We start from the raw sequence: 24,948 nt of genomic DNA, 5'->3' as shown, positions 1-24,948 counted from the left end.
GGAAAGGAGGCCAATGAAGTAGAAATGAATTTCAACAAAACCCAATACTGGGCGAGTTGTTTGGGTTAATAAATTGTACAGCGCGAAAAACACCAGGAAATAAACACACACAGACAGACCAAGTGCTGACTAACAACTGAAGTTTTTATTAAGAGATCGCGCTTGAAAATGTTCACCATTTGCATGGAGGAGCACAAAACATGAAGAAACAAAAAACACAAAAAACCTTACAAGCCAAACCACACGTTCGCACGACCTCATTGCACTTGTAGATTACCATGATGATAATCCATTTATCTAGTGTAATACCACATCCCTTATCAGTTTTGACTCTTTCAGTCAAATAAGTTTTGAGTCTTTGGCCGCAACAGCTCAGAATTTCAACGATAATGAGGACAAGATTCAGAGCAAGACGTATAATCTTCAGCCCCTCAAACAGTTTTTTATGGACTCCAAATACGAAACAGAAGTGTACACAATGTTCAATAACCTAAAGACTAGTATTGTGTTGCACTGCATAGCTTGCAAATTAAGCCGATAATGCACGTGCTAGACCTCCTTCTTCCCCTGCTAATGCACATTTATATCCTGATTTTTTAAACCAGCACATCTCCAGCTGAAGTGAAGTGTTCCTTAGTTTCGGTCACTTGCAGTTGTGGTGATAAAAGTACTGACTAATCTGCTCAAAAAGGCAGATAAAATATCTTTTCTCGTCGCACGAAATATTTTTCAGTAAAAATGTTTTCTGCCGTGACGTACATGCTTTTAAAACTGGGTAATAACCTAAACTGCTGCCTTAACGCCTGAAGAGTTTCTACCTGATAACAGCGATCTGAACTACTTTGGGCCTTTTTGTGCACTTCACGAAATCCTTCCATTGGTTGAGCCATCGCACCTCGCAACTAAACTGTCCTGGTATGGAGTGCGGGGCACAGTTATATAATTGATTAAACCGTACCTAAGCAAAAAAACAAATGGCGTCTTTGTGAAATCACCGATCAAGCTTCTTTCCGATTATCAATGGAGTTCCACAAGGAAGCCTCTTAGGGCCTCTATTGTTTGATGCTTGAGTCCATGATATTTTCCTCACTGAGAGATCAGTAAAATTCTTATTGTCCGCTGATGACTGGTCCATACTTATGCTGGGGCTAGATGCAGGTGTGCTTGTAAAGCAACTTCAGAACTTTATTTTAAAATTGTCCTTGTGGACAAACTCCAAACGTCTGAAACTCTGCCCATCTAAAACCAATATTATCGTTTTCAAAGCCAACAAAAAAAATCATTTCAGGTTGATTATCCCATACCTTATGAATACCAGGCTAACGAAATCGTAGAATCACAAAAAAAAAAAAAATACTTGGAGTCACGTTGAATATAACTTGAACTGTGACTTTTATGTCAGGAGCATAAGCGAAAAACATTATACAGCAGCTGGGGCGATCTCACGCTGCCGAACACTCCTACCAACGCAAATAGTGATCAATTTCTATCCCATATTAACTGCTCCCTCATCAAATATTGTAACCTTGCATGGTGCACCACTGTAAGTATTAACGAGCATAAGCTTCTTACAGCCCAAATAAGAATCATCCGTTACATTGGAAATCAACCATACGTCTGAAACACTGGTCACTTTTTCTCAACATACAAAATTATTCCTGTCACATCTTTCCATGCCTTTAAAATTTTACGTACGATTGATTCAGAAAACATCCCATTTCGTGTGTTTCTAATTGCAACAGCATCACCAGAGCGCCACCAACATATTGTCTCTAGTGGAAGCATAATAACTGGCACATTTCACAATTTCGAATTAATTATAAACATCAGTCATTAAAATATAATCTCACTTCAGTTTTTTATAACTCTGTATTTCACAATAAACCTATCATTATTTAGTTGAGGCAGCAATTCCTTAAAACAGTATAACAAAAACCTTTAGAAACTGCTCCTAAACGTTGTTTTTCTGAAAATGTTGATTTCATTGTGGGGTGTATTTTTATTCTTTTTCAAGTATCATGTACAAGCTATATTTCCTTTCGTCACTTTACATGCAACATGGTTTTTCGTATGCACGCCATTAGATATGTATAACTTCATTTTGAAATTTTGGTCTAAATATTGAAATTTCAAATTATGTCTCTTTTTCATTTGTAATGTACACTAACCATACAATCACACTACACGTACTGATCAGGGATTGCGCTGTTCAGATACTTATTACGTATCTAGCTAGTTGTTTTATATTGCATGTCCTTGTGTATCAACATGCTAGTTTTGTTGTTATATCTGCTTTTTTTTTCACGGAGTTTGCCACTTAAGTTTATAACCTAATGCTGCTTTATCCTGCTAGGGTCTCTTGGGCAGCAGCCAAGCCCTATCGAGTAAATTTTGCAAATATTTCCTATCATGTGTGTGGCCGAATAAACTAATTTTACTTATAATTCTTAGCACAATATGACAACGTTTGATGATAGTGTGAGACAAATACAGATGTCGGAACAATCGCCCAATTTTAGCGGCGATTAGATATACGGAATAGTGTCAATTTGAATACGGTGGTTTTCTGGGGTACTCCTATTCGGTACTGTTACCGTGCGTAGACGATCTCATCACTGAGTCGTTCAGCAGTTCCTGAACGGTGACTCGCAAAAATATGTCAACGTTAAAAAAAATTTAGGCGCTGTGTGCCGCGACCTATCACGCAGTAAATATCGCGAAACATTTGCTATCTAAGTACGTGCATTCCGTGAGCCAGGTTCATGACCTTCCTGATACCATCAGTACCTCAAACTCTATCTGGCGACAGTTGTTGCAACACAAACACACACCACCTCACTAGCGATGTCCTGTCGACGGTGCTCTATTTATTCATTTCCAAATAGGGCTTTTATACTGAAGAATTCACCCCTTTAGTGCATCTAACATGAGGGTTCTTCCCACACCGAAGGCAATCCAGATGGCTACGGCGATGCTTGTGACAATGTTACTTCAAACCGAAATAATTAGCGGTCAGCTTCACTGGCATGCCATTGTGCATAGATGTCTATCTATTTATTATTGAACTTTTTATCGGGCCCGTTATGTACATTTTCTTATTTGTGTCTTTAGGAGCCATAGACAAATATTTGCGCTTACCGTAGCCGGCGCTCCATCCAGCTGTCGCCCGCCGTGGTTTGACACGATAATGGCACTTACGTTGTACTGCACAGCCAGTTCTGCATCTTTCGCTGCGATCACAAACACAGCACCTTGTGTCAGACACTTTCGTTTTGCAGAATTTCAAAATTCTACTTGTCCCATTTTTACATTCTCTGTTCTTCAGTTAAAAAAGCGAGCTTATTATTCCTTGTTGTAAAGTATTATTTGATACCCGGAGATTGATTCCAGCGAGCATAAATATATGGTGGTTGCAGTTCTGGAAGTAAGAGGAGGTCGGTACGGCCAACCCGTACACGATTCATCTATCAGAGGCGCTTGGCTGCCATCGAGCTCTTTTATTTCATATTTAATTGTACTCTTTGTTTTCTAAGTAGCGCTATACATCCCAGCGGAAGTAACGTAAAAAGATTCGACAGTTCTTTGCAGCGCCTGTTTTCTTAAGGCACAGCAGAATCAGAAACATTTTTAATAGCGAAACATCAAATGATTTTAAAATGTTATATGACAAGTTACTAAACTACGTATTATTTCGCACATGCATTGTTTTCTACAGGAATACATAAATGTACCCAAAATTGCACTACTTATGAACATTTCTCAATAATAATCAATATATTCGAAGATCTTCATACACGTTTATACTTTTGCGCGTTTGTTTCTACAAAAAATGCACCCATTTTGAAATTTTATGCCATCTTTTCGGTGCAATTATGGGACAGTAAAAAAAAAAGTTTTGTTCCACACTTCGAAAAATTTAATGAGTGCGTTTTTACTTTTGCAATATTTTCTTACAATATGCCCTATTGCCTTGCAATGACAAGCTGTGTCCATCAAGCTTACAATTGTCACTAAAAACGCAATTACATTGATCAAGGTAATAATAGCAAGAGCCACACAGCATATAAGAAGCAGTGAAATAAAGAAACATTTATTGTGATGAAATTGGCTGCGTAAGCAATAAAACACAATCACATGCCTTACAGCTCCGGAATAACACTATAATACCGTATACAAGCAAGTTTAGTCCTCATATTGGGGCGAAAGCCTAAGCTGACGGGTGTGTGCAGAAAGTGTGTGACCGTGCGAGGAATAAAGATACAAGAAAAGAAGCCATTGCATGAGATACAGGAGGGAGATGAAACTAGAAGCAAGGTTTCATGACAGTAGAGTAATTAGGTATTTATTTAGTCATAAATGTGAAATTAGCGTCGCAATAGCGCCGGATGTCATATCGTGAGGGGACGTGAAAACAGCTCGAATGTCAAAATAGTATAAGGAAGTCAAAATTGAATGAAGCGCCGGATTTTAGTCGAATAAGTTTAGGAACTTGCAATTAAGGGCAATGTACACTTAAAATCACCAAACCACCTGAAGTTTTTGTCGAAAAGCATAGAAATTAGGTGAGGTAACATCCGGCGGAAAGACGTCGAGGCAGTCTGAGATGTCACAAAATGAGTAAAGACGATCGATTTGTGCCGAATTAGAGAAAAACATCTTAATGTCACCAAATGATCTGTGTGAGCTAACTCAAGCTTTCCTTTGACATATAAAGAGAATGAAGTACTGAAAGATTGGTAGGCCACCAATCAGAGTGCATGGAGAGACATCTTGAAACTTTTGCTGCCATCTTCGAGATGTTGTAGGGGCATATGGACATAGGTTCTATTTATATATGCGTAAAGTACTTGACGCACGCAGACGAGCACGCCCAATCTTTTCTAAGGCACAGAGCTGATCATAATAAAGCTGCTCTGTTCTGAGTCCAAAAAGATGCCGACATGGCACTTATTTATCAATACATCATTTACCATGCTTACCGTTATCAATACATTTATCATGCTTACCGTTTCTCTGTGACGCCGGATATGAGCGATTCACACTTGCGCGGCTTGTAAAGAAGACACACTAATAAAGCTGAGAAAAACAACTAAGCATTATAGAAATACCAGCGTGCTATTCAGTCCCCGAATTGTCGGTTGACATGTACCTCCTTTTATTGAGCTAGCATAAACAAGCTCTGCTTTCAGTAGCCCCATTTAGTCATCTTTTAGAGATATGCGGAAAAAGGGTCCTGCTAGCGCATGTGACACTTCAAATGTACAGGGTAGCCTTCAAAATATTCAAAATTTTCACTGCAGCAACGTGTTTCGCCACTCTTGAATTGTTGAATTAGGGCGAAAAAAGGTACCAAAGGGTAACGAATACTCCGTTAATCTTTCGTAACCATTACCTCGTGACGAAAGAGTCCTCTAACGCTTCGCGAGATCCCCCCCCCCCCCCCTTGTGTTTGCTGAGCATTTCTTTGACATCGTTTGGGGGAGCCAATTAAATCAGAAAGAGCTATTTCAAAACACTGTACCAAATTATTCGGAAAGGAAGTATATCAAAATTACGTTATGATTGGGGTATAAAGGCTATGCATATTCAATTCACGTGGCATTGGGACAATTTTTTATGCTATATATAATGTACAATTTCACCAGCCTTCTTCAGTTCACTCGGTTCAATCTAATGCACAAACAATAAAGACAATTCAATATTAAAAATTAAAAGAACTTTGTTACAACAAGCAGCAAAAACTATCCCTCGGTTTCATCAGCAACAAGGTTATGCGTTAGAGGCTTGTACAAGGAGAAGGGGTGACAGCTCCAGTATCTGTGATGCAGTAGGTCCTCTCCGGGAGGTAGTAGCCCAGGGTCTGCGTCGCAAGCCGTCAGATCCCAGGATTTGTCGCTTATGGTGACGTGCGCGCCTCCTCCCATGCATTAAGTCGGAAAAAACTACAGAATTGTTCTGCTTTCATGACAGAATGTCTGGATGATGTTCTGACAGTTAACCTGTTGTAACAACTGGAAGTTTTGTAGTAAAACCAAAATTATCAGTAGTTCCAAAATAAAAGTAATATACAGCTACAGAATAAGAGCAGCACTATATAGGTACTCAAAAATTATTATAGTATGGGGCGTAATATAAATGTCTTTTTCAAGAGTCCATTGAAGAATGTCCCAAAAACACTGCATCACGGCGAAACACAAGGCAATAATCTATAGTTTCCGACTGCTGACCAAGGCGACAGTTCACTGACCAAGGCACAAACGCCCCTTTTGTACGAAGCCACGTTTTGACGGGAAAGGTTTACATGTGAAGTTTAAAAAAGAAAATCTTTGCGGCTGATTGTATATGCAACCCGTGCATCTGTTTTTATACACTGTTGTCTAGAAAGGGGAGGTAATGCTAGCAATACACCGGTACAGGAAATAGCATCTCAATCAGAAATTGTGTCATATGTCTTCTGAATAGCCTGTAAGATATTCTAAAGAAAACCGTAAGGCGAGGAAATGGAATTTGTTGGCAACTTTCTTAAGAAAATCCCCCAAATCCCTGAATCTTATGGCCAGTGGGAGCAAACAAATTATGCGAATTGGCCCTTATTCGTCTATTAAACACCACTAGGAAGAAGGGATGGCTTGCTGTTTTAAAAAAGAAAACCTTTGAAAGACGCTGATGAAGAATCAAGTGCTGAAGGCCCGGTCCACCAGCCTCCAGAGGGAGGAACAAATTGTCTCGACGCATAGTCTCGGGAAGCGCACATCGCAATTCTCCTTGTCTAACCGTGAGGATTGTAGTAGCGATGAAAATGAGGCTGCTGAAAATGAGGCTGAGGTTCTCGAATTCTCCGGAATCAGTGCACGCGCGGTCTTCCTCAATGATACAATGAAAGAGGTTGACCCGGTACGTGAGATGGGGTGCAGATGCGGGCGGTCATCCTTGCTTCTCGCTTGTGCCGCCGCGGCCCTGTAGGCATCCTGGTAACATTAAGCTAAATAAGGAAACCTTTTAGGGCGAACCATGAAATTACAAGAATTCGCTCAAATTTGTTTCAGAGCGAAAATTGCGAAAGGGTCTTTACAGCGCTCTTTTGGCTAACTGAGTCGTCATTTTCATTCCTACTGTCATCATCATATTAATACTACTAGCACTACTGCCATCAATATCAACTAATGAGTGCTATATTTCTCATCAATTACCACCATTATCACTACCTGCACAGCCATTTTCATCGCTACTAACGTCCTCACGTAGGACAAGAAGAATCGCGATCAGTTTTTCACAAGCCCGGCCGTTGAGTTCAGTTAGAAGCTCAAGGCTGAGCTCAATAGTAGCGCCCGCAACCATCATTCACATCCATAATATTTTTCATCCCTTTTAATTATCAGTGCTTATTAGGCGCTTTAGGGCTCATTTGCCCTATACAGTCGCACCGACTCGACAGGCGAATGAAGAGACTCTATGTGAATTCCTTAGGGACATTGCGGACGCCTTCAATTTACTCGCCACGCGCTTTTCTTTAAATTACTTTATAGCCGACCCAACCCAGAAGACTGATGAACGATGTTCGTACTGAGTCTTTGTTCCACATGCCATTGTATAGGGAATCTTCAAGAGTTTCTTGCCACAACCGTTTTAACGCAAATGTTAAGCGCCTGTGAATTCAGTCTCCTGCATAAACTTTCTTTTTTATGGCATACATCAACGCTCCCTGCTATCTCATGGCTTCACTCCAAGGATATTATTGTACCATGGCCAGTGAATTACAGCTTGTGTAACTCGTCCGAGTCCTTTCATCCCTGCTTTATTGAGTGCCGTGATTTTGTATGTTTTGGAAACATAGTGCAGCGGACGCTTAAGAATGACATTGAAATCCTGCGGTGTAGCATTTACTTTTGCCTTATCGTAAAAACTGTGATTTGCGTTGTGGTTTATTAGGCTGATGGGTATATTTAGTTTGTGGAAGAGCCGAATGGTGGACAGTCAAGCTTAATGACCACGATCATTGAAGTCTTTATTCTGAGAGCTGTACGCTTTGATACGCGGAGTTTATGCTATACCCCGGGAAAGCCGCCTGATATGCTATCGCTTCTCAATTCTTGCGCGTGTCTCGCTGAATTTTCTAATTGGATAAAGTGGGGTAATCCTGCGTTTATCGGACTTCCATGTTGCAGCACGGTGATCAAAGACATGAGCTGTATTAGTTTCTCCTCCTCGGAAGGTTTCTCGCGAAATAAAGGAAAAATAGAGGCCGATATGGTGTAGTGGTTTGCACGCTCGGCTGGGAACTGAGGAATAGAAGTTGGACACATGGTAGCGACAGATTTTTTTATCCTGCTTGCTCAGTGCCGGGTACTTATTAAGTTCTACTAGGACGTCCAGCAAGAGTCACTTACGATGCATAATTCCTTTGAGTACAACTGGAAGCTTGGTATGGTTCTTGAGCCAAGTGACATCCTCCCACGTGAGTGCAGGGTCGAAGAAATCATTGGTGTACTTTGTGAGTCCAGAGCCTTGGACGCCCTTCTCAAAATTTTCATACTCGCTTCCGGCAAAATTTGCAAGCCTGCAAAGGAATTATATTCGCTGGCACAACAGAATTTACATTCTAGCTTTAAATAACAAACCAATAAATGATAAGTACATAAATCCAGACAAGATGCTGAAGTGCTGAATGCAGTAATTGGAAGCATTCGGGTGGCACTTGATTTTCTAAAAACCGCCTCATTGCTCCCAGACAAGGTTAGCCTGGGAAAGATGGTTTGCGTTGAAATGAGACATAGTTTAACTCCGCGAACAACACTGCACGAATAATTAAATCAACATAGTTGGTGTACAGCACAGTGCTGTCTCATTTGTTGTCCATGGTTTAGCGCTTGTAAAATACTGATAAAAATTTATAAAAGATGAGCCCGGTGTACGTGATTTACCATTTCAGTATGTTTTTATCTTGTCCCTGGCATGTTTGGGGAGGGGAGGCGGGGTGTAATAAAACACATAACAAACCGCTGGTTTAAGTGTGTAGAAAACATAGCACCAAGAAGCCTATAAGATATAGACATCAATAGCAATTAATGGCTTGGTTTATAGCGTTTAACATTCCAACCCGACGCCTTAGTGGCGTCGATGAGAAACGCCATGTTGAAGGACTCCGGAAATTTTGAACACCTGGTGTTCTTTAACATGCACTTACACCGCACAGCACACGTGCTCCTTGCTTTTCGCGTTCAACAAAAAAAAAAAGGCCGCCAGGGCCAGGATCAGTACCAATGGAGTTTTAAGGCCTAATATCATTAGGCATGGTACCATACCTAGTGCTACAATATCTGGTAGACAGCTCTTAGGCTAAAAATGTATAAACGGGATGTTTTGGCTTGCGGACTTTTGTGCCTGCTGGTTATGCACCGTTTGTATTTCGAGGTATGGTGTTTCTTGAATGGTGCATCCAAACCGATCCAAGTTAACGTACAATGACTATATCCCGCGTGCCTAATATGCGGCGGGTTTGAAGAATGTTGTAATACTAATTTTCAGGAAATGTTTAGCTGTACGCACAAATCATCCGTATAGCACACAGTTTGAAACGTTATGATACTTTATTATTTGTTTGTTCAGAACACCCACAAATGCCATAATTCCCTTCGTCTCACAGGGCAAGGAGCAGGAAATGGCACATTAGACAAGTCTAAAAGTTAAAATTCATATAATTTGATTCTCTAGGCATTCATATAATGTGAAAACCATGAAATGAAATAAAAATAAATTGCAATTTGAAGCGCCCAGGTTTTGAAATGAGTAAAATGGAAAACCAAGAAAAGCATCGCACTGTACAAACATGAAGCATGCACGTAATTATCAGCCGGTAATGTGTCTGCTTATGCGTTCGTCGAACAGGCAAGAATAGCAGTTGCCGTATTAGACGCTATTAAAATTATCGCGTTAAAACCACCCTTATAGAAGAACATAAATTAATGGGCGTCCATCCAGGTGGGAAGTAGCTAGCTTGAAAATTAAGCCAAAATCTATATGAAAGCAATTTCGGTATGCACAAAAGATTTTTTGTAGCGAAAAACCCTCCAGCCAAGTCACACACGCAGCAAAAAATCTGAGATCTTCTCCATCATCTCGAAACTCTTCAGCGCTTCACTCTAAAATGATCAGGTGTGTACAATAATTATGACATAGGTGTTAATATTAATTTCGCATTAACACCTATCGCATCGTGCTGCTGTAAGCAATCAACGAGGGGGGGGAAGGGGGGGAAGAACTATAAAAATGAAGTCCTGTTTTTCTGTAGCTTCTTGATTGTGCAGTTTTTGCTCGATGTTTTTTGTCATAACCAAATATTTAAGACAGTTTCCTGGTTATGATTTCTCTTATTGTTTTCGTATCGAAGCAGTCGATTGTATCATGCGTTTCTGCGTTAATGTAAAACAGTGAGCCGAATTAACACGGACAACAAAAGCCCCTAACACTGGACGGTTGTTAATGAGTAATTATGGCTAAATGTGGAATAAATATGCAAGTGACATACGTTATGTTCTATTTCTGCGCCGGGTTTGCCCTGTCGACGGGAGCTTTGAACACTTGGGAAGCGCAGCTTACAATGGGTAAATAGCGAAATACCAGAAATGCTACCATGACATCCATAGTGAGTTGCGCGTTAACAATGAATCAACCAACCTAGAAAAAATATTTCTTATCCAAGCTATTTAAATCACCTAAAATCTTAAACAAACTGTAAGAAAGAAGATGATACAGCGCCGACATTAAAGAGCTGGCGCGCGCAGTGTGAGCTCGAACTGTCTTGTTCAGACGAGATTGTGCTTCACTCTAGGATCATCTTGTCTCACCGGTCGCCGTCTCCACTCCTTCGAATAACCCCCAATAAACCCCTCTTCATTTGGTGGAACGTGCCGGGGTACGACTCTTATACGATCACCATGGAGCTCCGCAGCCGTACGATACCTATAACGACAAACGAGGTAGGCCAACAGCCGGTGGCAGCCCCTTCGCAGTCCATCTCATGCTCCGGTGCCATTCGGCAGCGAGACCCCGCAATTTTCAGCGGGCAGGGCGACCAGGACGTTAAAGATTGGTTGCCCTCGTACGAGAAGGTGAGTCGCCATAACAACTCCTCTTAATCATGAGGCCGACATGCCAACTTGGTCCAACTTCAAGGAAAAGCTCACGGACGTTTTCGGTCGTCTCACAGTTCGGAAACTACGCGCTGAAGAAGCCCTGCACGTACGCGTTCAGCATGAAGGGGAAAGCTTCACAAGGTAAATTGAAGACGTTAATTTATGCAAGCATGTCGACCCGTCTATGGATAAGGCTGCCAAGATAAAATACATAATGAAGGGCATTGATGCCGATGCATTTCACATGCTGTGGGCAAAGAGCCCAACCACGGTGGCATCAGTATACAAAATTTGCCAAAGTTTCGACAAAATGCTCAAGCAACGCCTCTGCACTCGTCGCTCTCCCGCACCTGCTGCCTCCATCTCTGGCCTGGCTGTGAGCAGCGACCGTTTGGCTGACATCAAAGACTTCGTTCGGGATGAGGTCTCCCGACAGCTTGGGTCTGGCCCACGCCCGTCATCTACAGCCCAGCTGCTTAACCCTTCTATACGACACACCATCACGCAGGAGGTTGCTAATGCCATTACCAGTTTTCGCCAGCCAGCGCCTGCCGCACCTCATGCCGACCCTGTTCCACTGCAGCCCACGGGTCTTGCTGCACCATTACGTTACAGCCCCCCTCTTGTCGTGCCGCTTCTACCTGTGCAAGTACAGGTGCCTCCCATGTATGCACAAGTTACCGCCCGCCCACCGCCGCCACAATCCTTTGCGTACGTGCCGACAATGGCGCAACCATCTGTCGCCCGACGGTTCCGATCTACGACGCCTCCCTACAATCCTTAGCGCACGAATAACAACCGGCCTATTTCCTATACCTGCGGTATTCCAGGCCACGTCGCCCGCCTGTGCCGTCGCACTCTGCGCTCTGCCCCTGCACGCACTATGGATAACTGTAAATATCAATACGACACCTTGCGCCCACCTTCGGTTACATCTCCAGGGCAGCCGCACAACTCGTCGGGCCGCCAGCACATTCCACTGCACCGCTCGCCGTACCCTTGCCATCGTTCCGTGTCTCCAATGCGGCGTCGCACTGTGACACAAGACTCGGAAAACTAGCCGCCGCAGTTCCTGGGGCACGAACTGCGCACATATCGCCTACCACAAGTCCTCGTCTGTCTCCGCCGAACGTTCTCGAAGTTTTTGTTGATGGTGTTCGTACCCTTGCACTCGTCGATACAGGGGCCACTCTCTCCGTCATTAGCGAAAGTTTTTGTCGCTCGTTTCATAAAGTCACCACACCGCCTTCTGGACTCTCTCTTCGCACCGCCAGCGCCGATTCCGTTCATCCGTCTGCTGCTTGCACAGCGCGTGTCGTTATCGCGGACGTCTTATACATCGTCGAGTTTTTAGTGCTTGCGTCATGCTCGCATGACTTAATTCTTGGCTGGGATTTCCTGTCCCGCCACAATGCTGTTATTGACTGCGCCCGCGCCCACGTCGCCTTCTCTGCGCTCTGTGATGCGGTTCTTGACGATGCGCCGTCTTTTTCTTGCGTCAAACTTGTTGTCGCCGACGACACCGACATTCCGTCCATCTGTGCTGTGATTGTTTCCGTGTGTGTACCCTTTTCCTTAAAGGCGACTGTTCTTTTTGCGCCTTCTCCCATGTTCGCTTCTCGCCGTAAACTCCTTCTTCCCTTTGCTATCATCGATATTAACCATGGCGCCGCTGACATTGTTGTTGCGAATGCCTCAACCGCTGTGCTCCCGCTACTTCGTGACAAATGTCTTGGCCATATTGAAGTTGCTGACCTCATCTCGCCGTTTGATGTTGACGGGTATTTACCACAGAGTGCCCACGTAGCCTACCTAACGACAATTACTGCGTCCTCCGATATACCGAGTTGAGACCTTTTTATTTATTTATTTATTTATTTATTGAATTATTTATTTATTTATTTACAAATACTGCAAGCCATTACGGCCCATGCAGGAGTGGTGCAAAAACTAGCTGCCAGCTTGATACATCATACACATCAATCACCTGTGGCCAGTGACCTCGACCCGACTCATCGTGAGCAACTGTTTGTTCTCCTGAACCAGTTCCGTTCTTCGTTTGACGTGCAGACGACTTCCTTAGGCCGTGCGACCGAGGTTGTTCACCACATCGACACCAGCAGTCATGCCCCTCTTCGCCAGCGGCCTTACCGTGTTTCGCCTACGGAGCGCCGTGTTATTGCTGAGCAGGTCGACGACATGCTACAACGTGGTGTAATTCAGCCTTCATCTAGTCCGTGGTAAACTCTAGTGGTACTTGTGAAAAAGAAGAATGGCTCCATAAGAGTTTGCGTTGACTACCGCCGTCTTAACAAAATTACACGCAAAGACGTATACCCACTACCCCGTATTGACGACGCCATCAATTGTTTACAAGGAGCCGCGTCTTCCTATCACAAGTGGTCCACGAGCTGTTGGAAGGTTGCAAAATAATACATCAAACCACCACAGCTTACCATCCTCAAACCAATGGCCTCACAGAAAGGTTCAACCGAACTCTTGGTAACATGCTCGCCATGTACGTTTTTCTGACGCGTCTAATTGGGATCAGGTGCTTCCGTACGTCACCTATGCCGATAACACAGCGTCTCAGGCAACGACTGGATTTTCCCAAGCTTTCTCCTCTACGGTCGTGAGCCTTCCTGTCTACTGGACACCATACTTCCTTACCACCCCGACAGTTCAGAGTACGCTTCTTTTTCTGCTGTGGCCCGTAATGCTGAGCAAGGTCGTCAGTTGGCTCGTTCATTCACGTCGGGCATTCGAGATCTTCGCCGACATGAGAGCGATCACGGCAAGCCCGCTGCTGACTTTCCTATCAACACCCTCTTTGCCTCTGTGTTCCGGCTGATTCCCAATTCTCTGCAAAGTATAATGGCCCTTATCGTGTATTAGAGTGTACATCACCAGTTAACTACGTCGTGGAGCCGGCAACGCCTCCTTCGGACCACCGTCGCCGCGGCCGAGAAGTTGTTCACGTCAGTCGACTACGATCCCATTGTCATGCCCTCGCCTTAAGTCGCCAGGATGGCTCCCTCTTTTCGCTGAGGCAATTGTAAGGAAGAAGGTGATACAGCGCCGACACTAACGACGATGAAGACGCCGATCAGCTGGCGCGCGCACTAAGAGCTCGGACTGTCTTGTTCGGACGAGATTGTGCTTCGCTCTAGGATCGTCTTGTCTCACCGGTCGCCGTCTGCAGTCCTTCGAATAACCCCCAATAAACCCCTCTTCAAAACCTATTTACTGCCTAATATATTTTATAGGGATTTAAGCAGAGCCGGTTCAGTGGAAGTATTCTAGAAGTCTCACAGACTACTCAATAGTGATGTGAACTCACGTGATTCCAGTCGGTATGGTAAATGCGTTGTGTATGTCGACGATTCGTTGACCCCACACAGGTGCATCCACTGTGAGTACGATGGCCTGGAACTTATTGTCCTCCGCTCTCTTAATCAACTCCTTCGTGATGGTCCTGTTCTTGAAGACATAAAGCTGCAACCAGAGCTTGGCACAAGGTGCCTGTTCTCTGATCTTCTCGATTGCGGTGGAGCACAGAGTGCTGAGAATCATTACGGTCCCGGCTTCTTCGGAAGCTGCGTAGAATTTGCACTACATTAGCACAACATGCGCATTGCGTTTACATTTTTTTACTTATAGACGTCATCCAGAGATACTGAGACGAGAATAAAAATCTTTCCCAAAGATAGGGGGGATTTATTTGAGCATATTACCTTCCACATGTTCTATCTAGCACCGCAAGCTCTGCGGTTGTTTGCTAGTTTTTGTTTTGGAATATTTAATTATTTCCACCCAACTTTAGTCACATCGTTCGCTGGGAAAGCGTAACGACCATTTTCAAACCAGAGCCCATACATAGTTTTGTTTGAAATGTTTAGTAAAAAGTCGCTTGAAAAGTTAGATTTGAACACGCATTAACGAAGCCTGAATAGTCAACTTACAGAGCTCTAGGTTGAAAGCAATTTTATTCAGTGACTTTCCCGGGTGAATTTCGCACTTCTTTCAGGCAGAAGTGGAAGGAGGAAAGCCACAGAAGCGTTCACTTCAGTGCCACCTCCAAAGTAAGATACACTCTTTAATTGAGATACACCTCCTTGCTGCACTGATAGCATATTACGCTATTAGGCTATATTAGCATACACGAAATAACAGTTCAGCATAATAACGGACCATACGAGAACATTCCAGAAGTCTAATTACGCTCGTTAGATGTCATGCGCGCCTAAATAACGACAGCATCTTAGTCCATCAGGAAACAAGAACCCTCATGTCCCGAAGCGTCTCAGAATTGTAGCCTTTACCTTCAGTGGCCGACAATTCGTTCGTTGCTCTCAGTTCTTTTCTTTTGTGATTCAAAACTAGGCGAACAATTTAGCTGACTACTTTTTCCTGCGTGCCTGATTGTCAGCGACCAGCCTCCGCGAAACCAGAAAAGAAATTGTGGATGACATTTAAGCTCCGCCTTGAAGGGTCCTCAACGTTATTGGTTGACTGTTTCCAGCTATATTTTCAGATACACGTTCACGTGCATGATAGTTTGCAATCGTATATCGCTAATACTTTACTTAGATAGCGGAAAATGCTCCGTTTTGGAAACAATCCGGCGTTTCTGAACAAAAATCAGGGCTTGAAACTGGCTGCTGATTGTTTGCAGGTGATACGGCCGCTCTGATTTGTTGATGGGAAGTGCGATGTATATCGAGACAGCGGATATCGCAAAACAGGAAGGTGCTAACAACTCTGGCGGCTGATTTGGGGTACAAGGGTGAGATAGAAATCAATCTTCCAAAGGTTTTGAATACCGAATAATACCTGTGTCGCACTAACACTTTGATCCTCACTGAACTCGATCTCCGTTCATCTCAACGCACATCGAGGTTATCGCACGGCAACGTTTAAGTGCAATCGAGCTTGAGCCTGCTTATATCGAAGCCGCTTTCTCAAGCTGTCTTGAGTTTTTAAGCACATTCGAAAGCGAGTGTCGACACCTTTTTCGTCACCGAGTTCTAAAAATGAAAGTGAAGTGATGAAAGAAAACCTAAAATATTAACAATATTAGAAAGCGAAAAATATTGGAAGGCATTATAGAGCATTGTTAAAGCATTATGCATGCATATATAAAGATATTTTTATCACCTAGACACCACCTAACGAACCCGAAGAAAACTTCTTAATGCTCATTCAAAACTGCCGTGCGGCACTGGATGCTTCAATCCTTCTTGAGAACCGCAATGTTGATAGAGCTCAATAAAGAGTGAACCTGTATAAGATGCTACTCCGAAAAATATAAAATACGCTACTCCGAGGACACACAGCCGCATCTGTACGGTTCGGTTAAAACAAAACTTTATGCTGCCAAAGACAGGTAGCTAAATAAAGTGGCTCCTGTAGACAGCATACTAATACCAATTTATTGAATCTTTTGCATACAGACTGTGAGTCGGCATTTAAGATAGCCGCTGCTAATTGTAGGCGAACAAGGAACCGCAGGATAAGCGGCGGACGGCCGCTACAACGATATCGGGTCGTACCTTAAAAGCTGAATTTTACTGTCTCCCCAAATTTTCATTTGTGCTTCGATTATTGCTCGGATACTAATTATCATACGATCGTAAACGTTTAGATTATATGAAGGACCATTATGCATAGATATGAAGCCTTAATTTAACTAAGCAGTAAGAGCGTAACTGCGTGACCTGGCAACACTGTGTCTAACTCGACATTCAAGAGGAAAGGAAGGCTGCATTGCGATGTCAGCATCTCATCTAAAACTGGTAGACTGAGTTGTAACACCTGTCGAAGAGGACATTTCACGTGGCTCCTTGGTTTCACCTAACGTGTCGGCCATTCATGCTTGGCCTCATCGCTGGCCAGATACCTTGCAAGAAGGATCCGCATGATTTTTTTTTGTCGCCGCTGACAGCTCCAACGCAGTCTTAAGTGGGAACGGTGCCTTTAACACTACTGGGCTACAATTTGGTACAACTATTATGAATGCAACTCCGACACGGGCCATCGCAAAGAAATCATTTTTACTTGAACCTTATTTTCCCCCTGCAATCTTTCTCCTGGCGCGTTGAACGGCCAACGTCTCAAGGTTCACTCTAGAATATTCGTCTCCGTCAAATCTTATCTGCGCTGTATCAGTTGAAACGCTACTTCATGCGGCCAGTTGTAGTGAAGAGCCCACATTAGAATCCATGATCACCCTGCACGGCCACGTCCGAAAGCAGGAGTAGAGGGGCATTTGGATGCCTTCAGCCCTCCCCTCCCTCCCCCCCCCCCCCCTAAAAGAAAGAAAAAGGTTTAGTTTTGTGTGCTTTAACGGGATTAACTTTCCAAAGCGATTAATGCTATAGAGAGGTAAATAAGGCTCAAGAAAGCGCCATCTGACGCTATACAAACAATCCAAGCTAGATACTGAAGTATTTGAAGAGTTTGTCTGAAATAACAAGCATTATCAAGACAAAGCGCTGATAGTATTTCAGCCCACTTGGTAACGCATTCTCAACTCATGAGAAGTGGCAGCCGAGAACCAATTTCTGGTTGCGTTGGTTCTGGAGGACATCGTCTTCTGCCTGATAACCTTACTGACTGGAGTATTTTCCTTTGAAAGCTAACCAAAAAGCAATACTTTACGCTGCAGTATTTCTCGCAGTCTCGTTCCGATTTTCCCCGGCCTCTCCTTTTCACGCAGGTTACACAGCTGAAAGGGCAGCTGTATTTCATTTTCTATCCGCAGCCTTTCCTCCGTTCCTGCCTTCCGCTTGGAAGCTGTGACGTGCGTCATAATTGTCTCGTTAGAAGATAATCTTTTGAATGAGAAGCTGCTAAGGCATATACATCTTTAAAAATCAATTTCACTAATTTTCCTGGCTCACCTTTGGCAGTTCCGATTTCACCATCTTTGTGGGCCATCTTCTGCATGGCAGACGGCGCTATGCCAATGGGCAAATCCACTTCCTGTCCCAGCATTTTGGTATTCAGTGTTCTATTAACTACATTTACCAACACGTGGGAGAGCAGCCGATACCTGAGTGCACGCAAGAAAGAGAGAGAAAAAAGAAAAGGCACTTGGAGGTTTGGTGAAGAAGATTTCTGGTTATTTGGCTTAATCTTGTAGTACGGTGTGTTCGACTGCGAAATCAATTTGTGTAGGCATTTCACGAATGACTACGTATAGCACCCGCTAAGATGCGTCAAGTGTGTAACACTTTGGGAGCTAGTCAGCTCTGTTTCGTGATTGACGAAGCGTTCTCTGTTGGGAAACAAGGCTGCCTTCATCATCACTATCACCGCATTTATAAGCAATTCAGAGGCGTTTCTGATCTATTCACCCTCCATTTAGCTCGGTCCTAAGTGCCTACTACGACAACCTCGTCCTCAGAAGCTTTCAGAATTGCGTTCGCTCCCATGGATCTACGACACCTCGGCTATGGTGTACGTCCCTCGGTGTCCAGTCTTTTAACCTAGTTTAATAACTGTCCTGCACTCGCATATACCCATCTAAATTCCTTTCTGATTTCGCCTCTGACGTCATTAAGCATATTTGTTCGCTAATGTACTCCGTTCGCTTCTTCTATCTCGAAATTACAGCTGTCATTTTCCTTTTCTATGTATGATTGCGTTAATTTCAATGTGGCATTGTTCTGAATATCTTTTCTGTGAACAACTGTCGCTGCATATATAGCGATCTCTTCTCATCCTTTCGATTAATAGTTGTGTCGAACTTTTTCATTTATTGCAGGATTTCATGTGTTTTTTCCCAGATTCAATATCTAATAGTTGTATATTACTAGCACGAGATCAGTGGCCTCATTGCCTATAATGAAACCTTTCTTATTTTTGGAAATGTAAGGATCCGAATGTCTCCCTTTGCTCAAACAACTGTTATTAAGAGTACGTTTGTTTCCTTGAAACCCAGCTGATAATATTTAGCATGCAAGAAAGTGGGAATACGTGGCTGTATTATCATTTTGCTGAGTTTTTATGAGATTATAAACTGCATTATTTTATTTTACCCTTATTTCAATGCGTAGAAATTATTAACAGCAAAAAAAATATTTGTACAGCACTTCCCTAATAGTGTGTCCAAGTGAAGCATATCTTATTTTTTTTTATTTTGATCAATGTTAAATAAGCAGAGTCTCATAACCAGCACTCTCATTTAAAATGCATTTTTGTTGACTGGGTACAATGATGAGACTGTAAAGTGTTTTATGCAGATGTACCATACCACCACGCTAAGCGAAGGATGGGTAGGCGGAAAAGACATGGATGAGGCACACAGAAACAGAAATAGAAGCTTGTTTGCATGTGTTGTTCTCTCACGCACGTCACTTTGGCTGCTCTATGCTTCGCATATTAGGTAAGTGTGATTCGCCCAAGCGTTTTAGTTTCATAGCAGCATGGTTTTATTAGGTTGACATAAAAGAGATGAAATTTTAAGGTGCGGTTCAAGACTTTTCAAGCTGCAAATTGGTTTTGTTGTTTATTGAACTTGGTGCTTGAGTGATAAGCTAATATTATTCCTAAGTGAAACTTGAATATTCTCCAACGATCACTCTGTAATTTAAAAGAAACGCGACGTTTCGAAGTCGGATCGGCTCCTTTTTTAGGGCGCATGACGCGGGGCTTGGTGCATCTATTAGTAAAGGAATGAGGAAGCGAGAAGGGGGGAGCTGAGATGGGATAAAATAAATGAGAACGAAGGGTCCGGGGGTTACACCTAGGATGGTCACGGTGCCGCAGGTTCAGGTATGCTCCCTGGCGTGTTTTTTTTTCTTTTCTTCTGTAAAGTGGCTAGAAAGGAGTGAAGACCCTATAAATATACAGCAAGAAGGTCGCCTATTGTCCGTTGACATTGTTGGGGGTCGTGTGTATATGCCATCATTATAGAGGCGTCCTTTCTGATAATTGGTGTCGGTCTCCAGGAGTAAGTATTCCTTGAAACTTATTCTGTTGTAATAGTCTGAATGTTCATCTAATGAGTTGCGTTCTCTTCAGATGGTTCGTACATCATTTTTGTGTTGCCGATCTTTTTCTTTTAGGTTTTTTGTTTCGCCAATGTAGCTATCGTCCAAGTCGGCGCACGGAATTTTGCAAACAATGCCTTAGGCTCTTTCTCTTGGCAGTCAATCTTTGGGAGAATGTCGTTCGCTCCCCAAAATGTTTCAAGGCTTGTGCGCCACTCGGATTTCTTCTTCTCCTACTACACGAGCGATGGTTTTGCTGGCGTCTCGTTCATACGGAATAGTGACGTACTTTTGAGCTGCAGTTGCTTGCTGCTGACTATTTTCTTCCCGTACCCTGTTGTCGCGCTTTTAGAAAAGAATGACTTTCCGCATAAAAAAAATGGAGATAGCCGTTCGTGGCTAGTTCCTTGAACATGTAGCGTTTTTCTTTTGCTTTGTGGGGTCTGTGGTGCAATGTGTTTTGACACTTAGTAATAATTAAGGCCTTCACAACTGATGTCTTATGGCTTGTCGGGTGGTCCGAAGTGAAATGCTAATACCGGCCTGTGTGGGTTGGTTTGCGGTAGACATCCCGCACAAGGGATGGGGAACACGAATGCCCACGAGACCGCTGGCGCACACAGCTAAAGGAACCGTCGGCGTAGCCTTGACGTGAGCTTGTCCAACTCGACCTCCCCTCACCCATCCCCGTATTACATACGCGATACTGTCATCACACGCCTTAGACATAATCCGAGGAATTTGTTGCGGGAATGTGTCCCCGACATTACTAAGATTCGTACACCATTGGATGGATATCAATGAGTAATTACTCCCTTATCAGAAACCTACTCCATCTTGGGGGATTCCCCTAAATATTTGACCATCACTAAGGTTCCTTCTGGTTTTTTTCGCCCTGCCCAACTTCTCACTCACAAAGTGGGAACCGTTGCTGTATACCCACTGAGCTTCCTAAGTCGCTTGCGCCGAACCAGGATCGGTTGCCCTAACTGCCCTACTGAATCCGTTGACCTGCAGTATTTTATATGGACTGGTCCTGGCACAGCGAGCCTCCACACTCACCACACCTCTGCTCACCACATTCAGGCATACGAAGAATGGAAAGCCCCCAGTACCGATGCCAAGAGAAAGCTCTAGATCTTCTAGACTTTATTTCGTAGTCTGGTACCCTCTTCCCCCTCTCCCCCAGTGCAGGGTAGCAAACAAGTTCCTTTAACGGTCAACCTCCCTGCCTTTCCTTCTCAGCTTCCACCTCCTCCTGGAACCTTCACCCTCACCTAACTCAACCATGTCTCCTGTAGGCCTCAGGTTATCCTTATAAATAAAGGTTTATGAATGAATGGATAGGAACCCTATTGCAAAAACCAGTGTCTCCAGTGCGAAACCAGTAAGATTTTCGCGCTGGTTTTGCACTGGATCTGCTGGGCACGCTGGAGGTCTGCGATATTCACTGGAGCAGTAACGGGAAGACACTGGCTGCACTGGTGCGATGGGAGAAAAACGCTGGGATTAGACGTTTGACGCTGGGTGTGTCGCTGGCATCCGCGATGCACTGGGAGAAGCGCTGTATGTGCGCTGGGCCGCACTGGTCCAAGTGTCCCAGTATAGCCGGTGCGGCCTGCGGCGTCAGCCGGAGTAGCATCCCTCAGGGGCCAACAGGGCAACAGCGTACTTTCAATCGACCATCGGGGGGCATATGAAAAATATGGTTCAAGCAAGCGCTTTTTGCTGCAAAGTCGTTGCGCATTTGTAAGAAAACAAAGGCAGTATCTTTTTTCTAGAGTTTCCATGTTTCGATAGGTCGTTTCGAGCGTTTCGAGAGCGACAACGATCGCCGCGCCTCGATCTCATGACAGACTGACGATTAACGCACTACTAAAGCTGCAATTGAATAATGTGGGCTACCATGCATAACCAACTTCACAGCTGATCTTAAGGGCACTCTAACACAATGATTACTGCCAAAATGTTCAATGCGGGCTCAATCGCAGGCGAGCGTAGCCTGCACCACGGCCCAGTATAAACAGCAGAAAGAAAAACTAAAACGAGGAAGAGAGTAGTTTACCGAGCGATGGGTCCATGAGAGAAAAAGCAACAACATACAGCGCTTGTAATACATAATATTTGGCGTGTTTCTCAAGCTTTTGCGCTCCTTCTTACTCTGCGTATCAAGCAGCCGAGCCCTCGGTCATCGCAACGCTTCCCGCAATGTTTACATACAAATAAGGTTTAGTTACACGCAATTAGGGTCATCGCTGCGACGCTTGCCGGTATTAAAGCTTGGTCGCACGTTTTTCCTTGAAGGCTTCTGCTAAAGCTCCGTGTTCAGCGAAAATTACGCCCACGGTAGCAGAGCACCACCCAAGAGCCGGCGTTGGTAAATTTGCCAGCGATGTCCAACTACACATGTTAAAATGATTCCAGTGCACAAAATAGCGCGCATAGGCACCCAGAACATTAGTTGCAAGTCGTGAGAGCAGACAGCAAGCTAAAATGGTCAAGAAGTTGCAATTGTTAGAACGGTAGCAATGGCCTGTAGACATGAAGTCCCAACCTTATAAATGCGGGTCATGACATAAAATGCAAAAATGTTTAAAGGAACTCCAGTTCTCGGCGTGGCCGAGTGGTTAGCGTGCTGATCTAGTAATTGGTATGTGCCGAGGGACTTAGTTCGAGGCACGCTTGGTGCACTAATTTTTTTTTCTTTTTTTTTTTACTTCTTTTTAGGTTTTTTTATGTACCTAACTTGTTTCGTTACTTTTTACGTTTTAATTTTTATCCCACGCCTTTTTTTTCCGGGCGAACACTGCCGCCAGCGCGGAGCGTCCCAGTATGCCGCGTCCCAGTATGCCGCGTCCCAGTGCGCCCAGTGTCCAGCGTCATACTGGGACCATAATCAGGTATGGCGCTGGGGCGCTGGCTCCCAGTGGCACTGGTTTTTGCAATAGGGAATAGCAGGTATTCCGGCCGCTAGGATACATTTGCAGAGCAGCGGAAGACGATCAAGCCTACAACATCAACTTGCGAAGCGAAACGTGAAAAAATAAGAGCCCTGACAACTGGCGGAAGAGGCTTCCAGGAGGGCACCATGGTCAAACACAGTGCCCAGGTATGCTGGTCCCTTTATCTCGGGCTTAGGCCGAATCCGGCTGGCGATGAAGATTTTTACGCTCTCGGCGTTCGCAGACGTCAAATAATAAATTTTCTTCAGAGAAACTTATGCGCTTTATGCGATCATGCGAGTAGTACTGCTACTGCGATGTAAACAGTTCAGGCATGCCTAATGTAACATCGGGTTGAATAATTGGTCTTATCTTGTCTGCCTTAATGGCAAGGCTCTTTACGCGTGTGTAAAAGTGTTGAGCTTCATGTGGGCACTTTTGCCGCTTCTGTACAAAGTAGTCCCCCCTCTTGCCTTGGTCAATGTCACGAATCATACATTCTTTCTAAAATATAGACCATTAATAAACACCTCAACAAGACAACGCATTCCATACGACCAAATGGGGATTCGTTATACAAACATCCAAGCAACAGTCGACGTACCCTCCTGCCATGATGCCCATTTTACCTTTCGTAATAGAAACAATTATTTTCAAAGAGCACTCACGACGGCGAGAAGAGGTTACGACGTTTGTTTCCAAGGTTACTGACCTGTATAGCCCCTAATTATTGTTTTCAAGCAGAACTGGTCTTGAAGCTAGCATTTCTCTTCTGTTCATTAGTACAAAAATGCTGAAAAAAGTTAATTTGATTTGATTATGTGCTCTAATATTTCGGTGTCAGTTCTGGACAAAATGTCATGCGTCAACAGGATTAGCTGCTTGTGTCATGAACGATCTCATGTACTGTGATTCTTTTTTTGTAACACCCAGTCAACAAGAGTGCCCTTTACTAAAATTACCCATATATTAAACTCACCATGACTTCACCCCTACCGCGTTCATTATGCATGGTAGCCTCACATTCAGCACCAGGAGAAATTAAATAAGACAGTGCTAACTTACTCATACGAAGCTGCAGGCTTCGGCACCTAAACCCACTATCTACACAAAACAATATGATGCCGCTCTAATTACACTCACATCCTCACTTTTGAGGCTATGAGAGGCAGAATATCTTAAATCAGCAACCAAACCAAGCATGCAACTAGACATTATTATATTGGCCTTGAAAATCAAGATGGACTTATACCCTCTCGAAGATTGCGTTCTTGAGAAGCTTAAAATATTTTCGCACAAATCACTATTGCCTGATTAGGAAACTACTACATTTATACTTTCAGAAGTTGTCACCTTGAGAATGCTTTCACGTTCTCCCTTAGCGTCTGTTCCTGATCAGCACCGCTCTCGTAGTAGTCGGCCACTGTCTTGTTCAGGTTTTGCACACCCAGGCGCTGCAGGTCGGCCACGGTGACTACCTTTCCTTGGCCGGTGTCCACGTCTTCTGCATATTTCAAGAGCGATGTTTATTCAACACCAGATATAATTATTTGTTGATATTGTGAATGTGTTGCGTGCGCCTTCCTTAGCGCAGTCTTATTATGTTCGCAAACATCTGTTACGTGGTAAAAGGGACTTTTTCTTCCTGCTCTAAATTAGTCCATGATGACTTCAGAGGTAGTGTATCCTGCTCGCGCTTCGCATTTTGGCGATTCGCGATCTCATTGTGGTACAGTGAATGCACTGAAACTTACCGAGCCACTAAACACCTTGTACATTGTCAGCTGGAGAACAAAAAACTTAAGTTTATTTAATTTAGGCTACTCATTTGCGCTCCTCCGTGTCTACTTCCGGTTCTCCCGAGCAGAGAAGGGCTTT

At 43.8% G+C, this 24,948-nt stretch overlaps 1 protein-coding gene across 4 annotated transcripts in view; it reads left to right on the top strand.

Annotated features, from left to right (window-relative positions):
- Positions 1-24,948, top strand: part of LOC146189023 (2-Hydroxyacid oxidase 1-like) — a 143,312-nt gene that overhangs the window by 60,514 nt on the left and 57,850 nt on the right. The window contains exons 9-10 of one of the 4 annotated variants that reach the window (XM_084603953.1): positions 15,160-15,214; positions 15,808-15,901. The exons of 1 other annotated variant lie outside the window; for it this stretch is intronic. In XM_084603953.1, coding sequence (XP_084460079.1) covers positions 15,160-15,214; positions 15,808-15,811 — 59 coding nt within the window. In that variant the 3' untranslated portion in view covers positions 15,812-15,901. Of the gene's footprint in view, positions 1-15,159; positions 15,215-15,807; positions 15,902-19,378; positions 19,450-24,948 lie in introns of those variants that run through there. 2 more of the 4 variants (XM_084603956.1, XM_084603957.1) reach the window with 2 other exon arrangements.

This window comes from Amblyomma maculatum, chromosome 5 (assembly GCF_055883805.1).
Source record: "Amblyomma maculatum isolate TAMU_Amacu chromosome 5, ASM5588380v1, whole genome shotgun sequence".
NCBI classification, from domain to species: domain Eukaryota; kingdom Metazoa; phylum Arthropoda; class Arachnida; order Ixodida; family Ixodidae; genus Amblyomma; species Amblyomma maculatum.
This window is presented reverse-complemented; position numbering and strand designations above follow the sequence as displayed.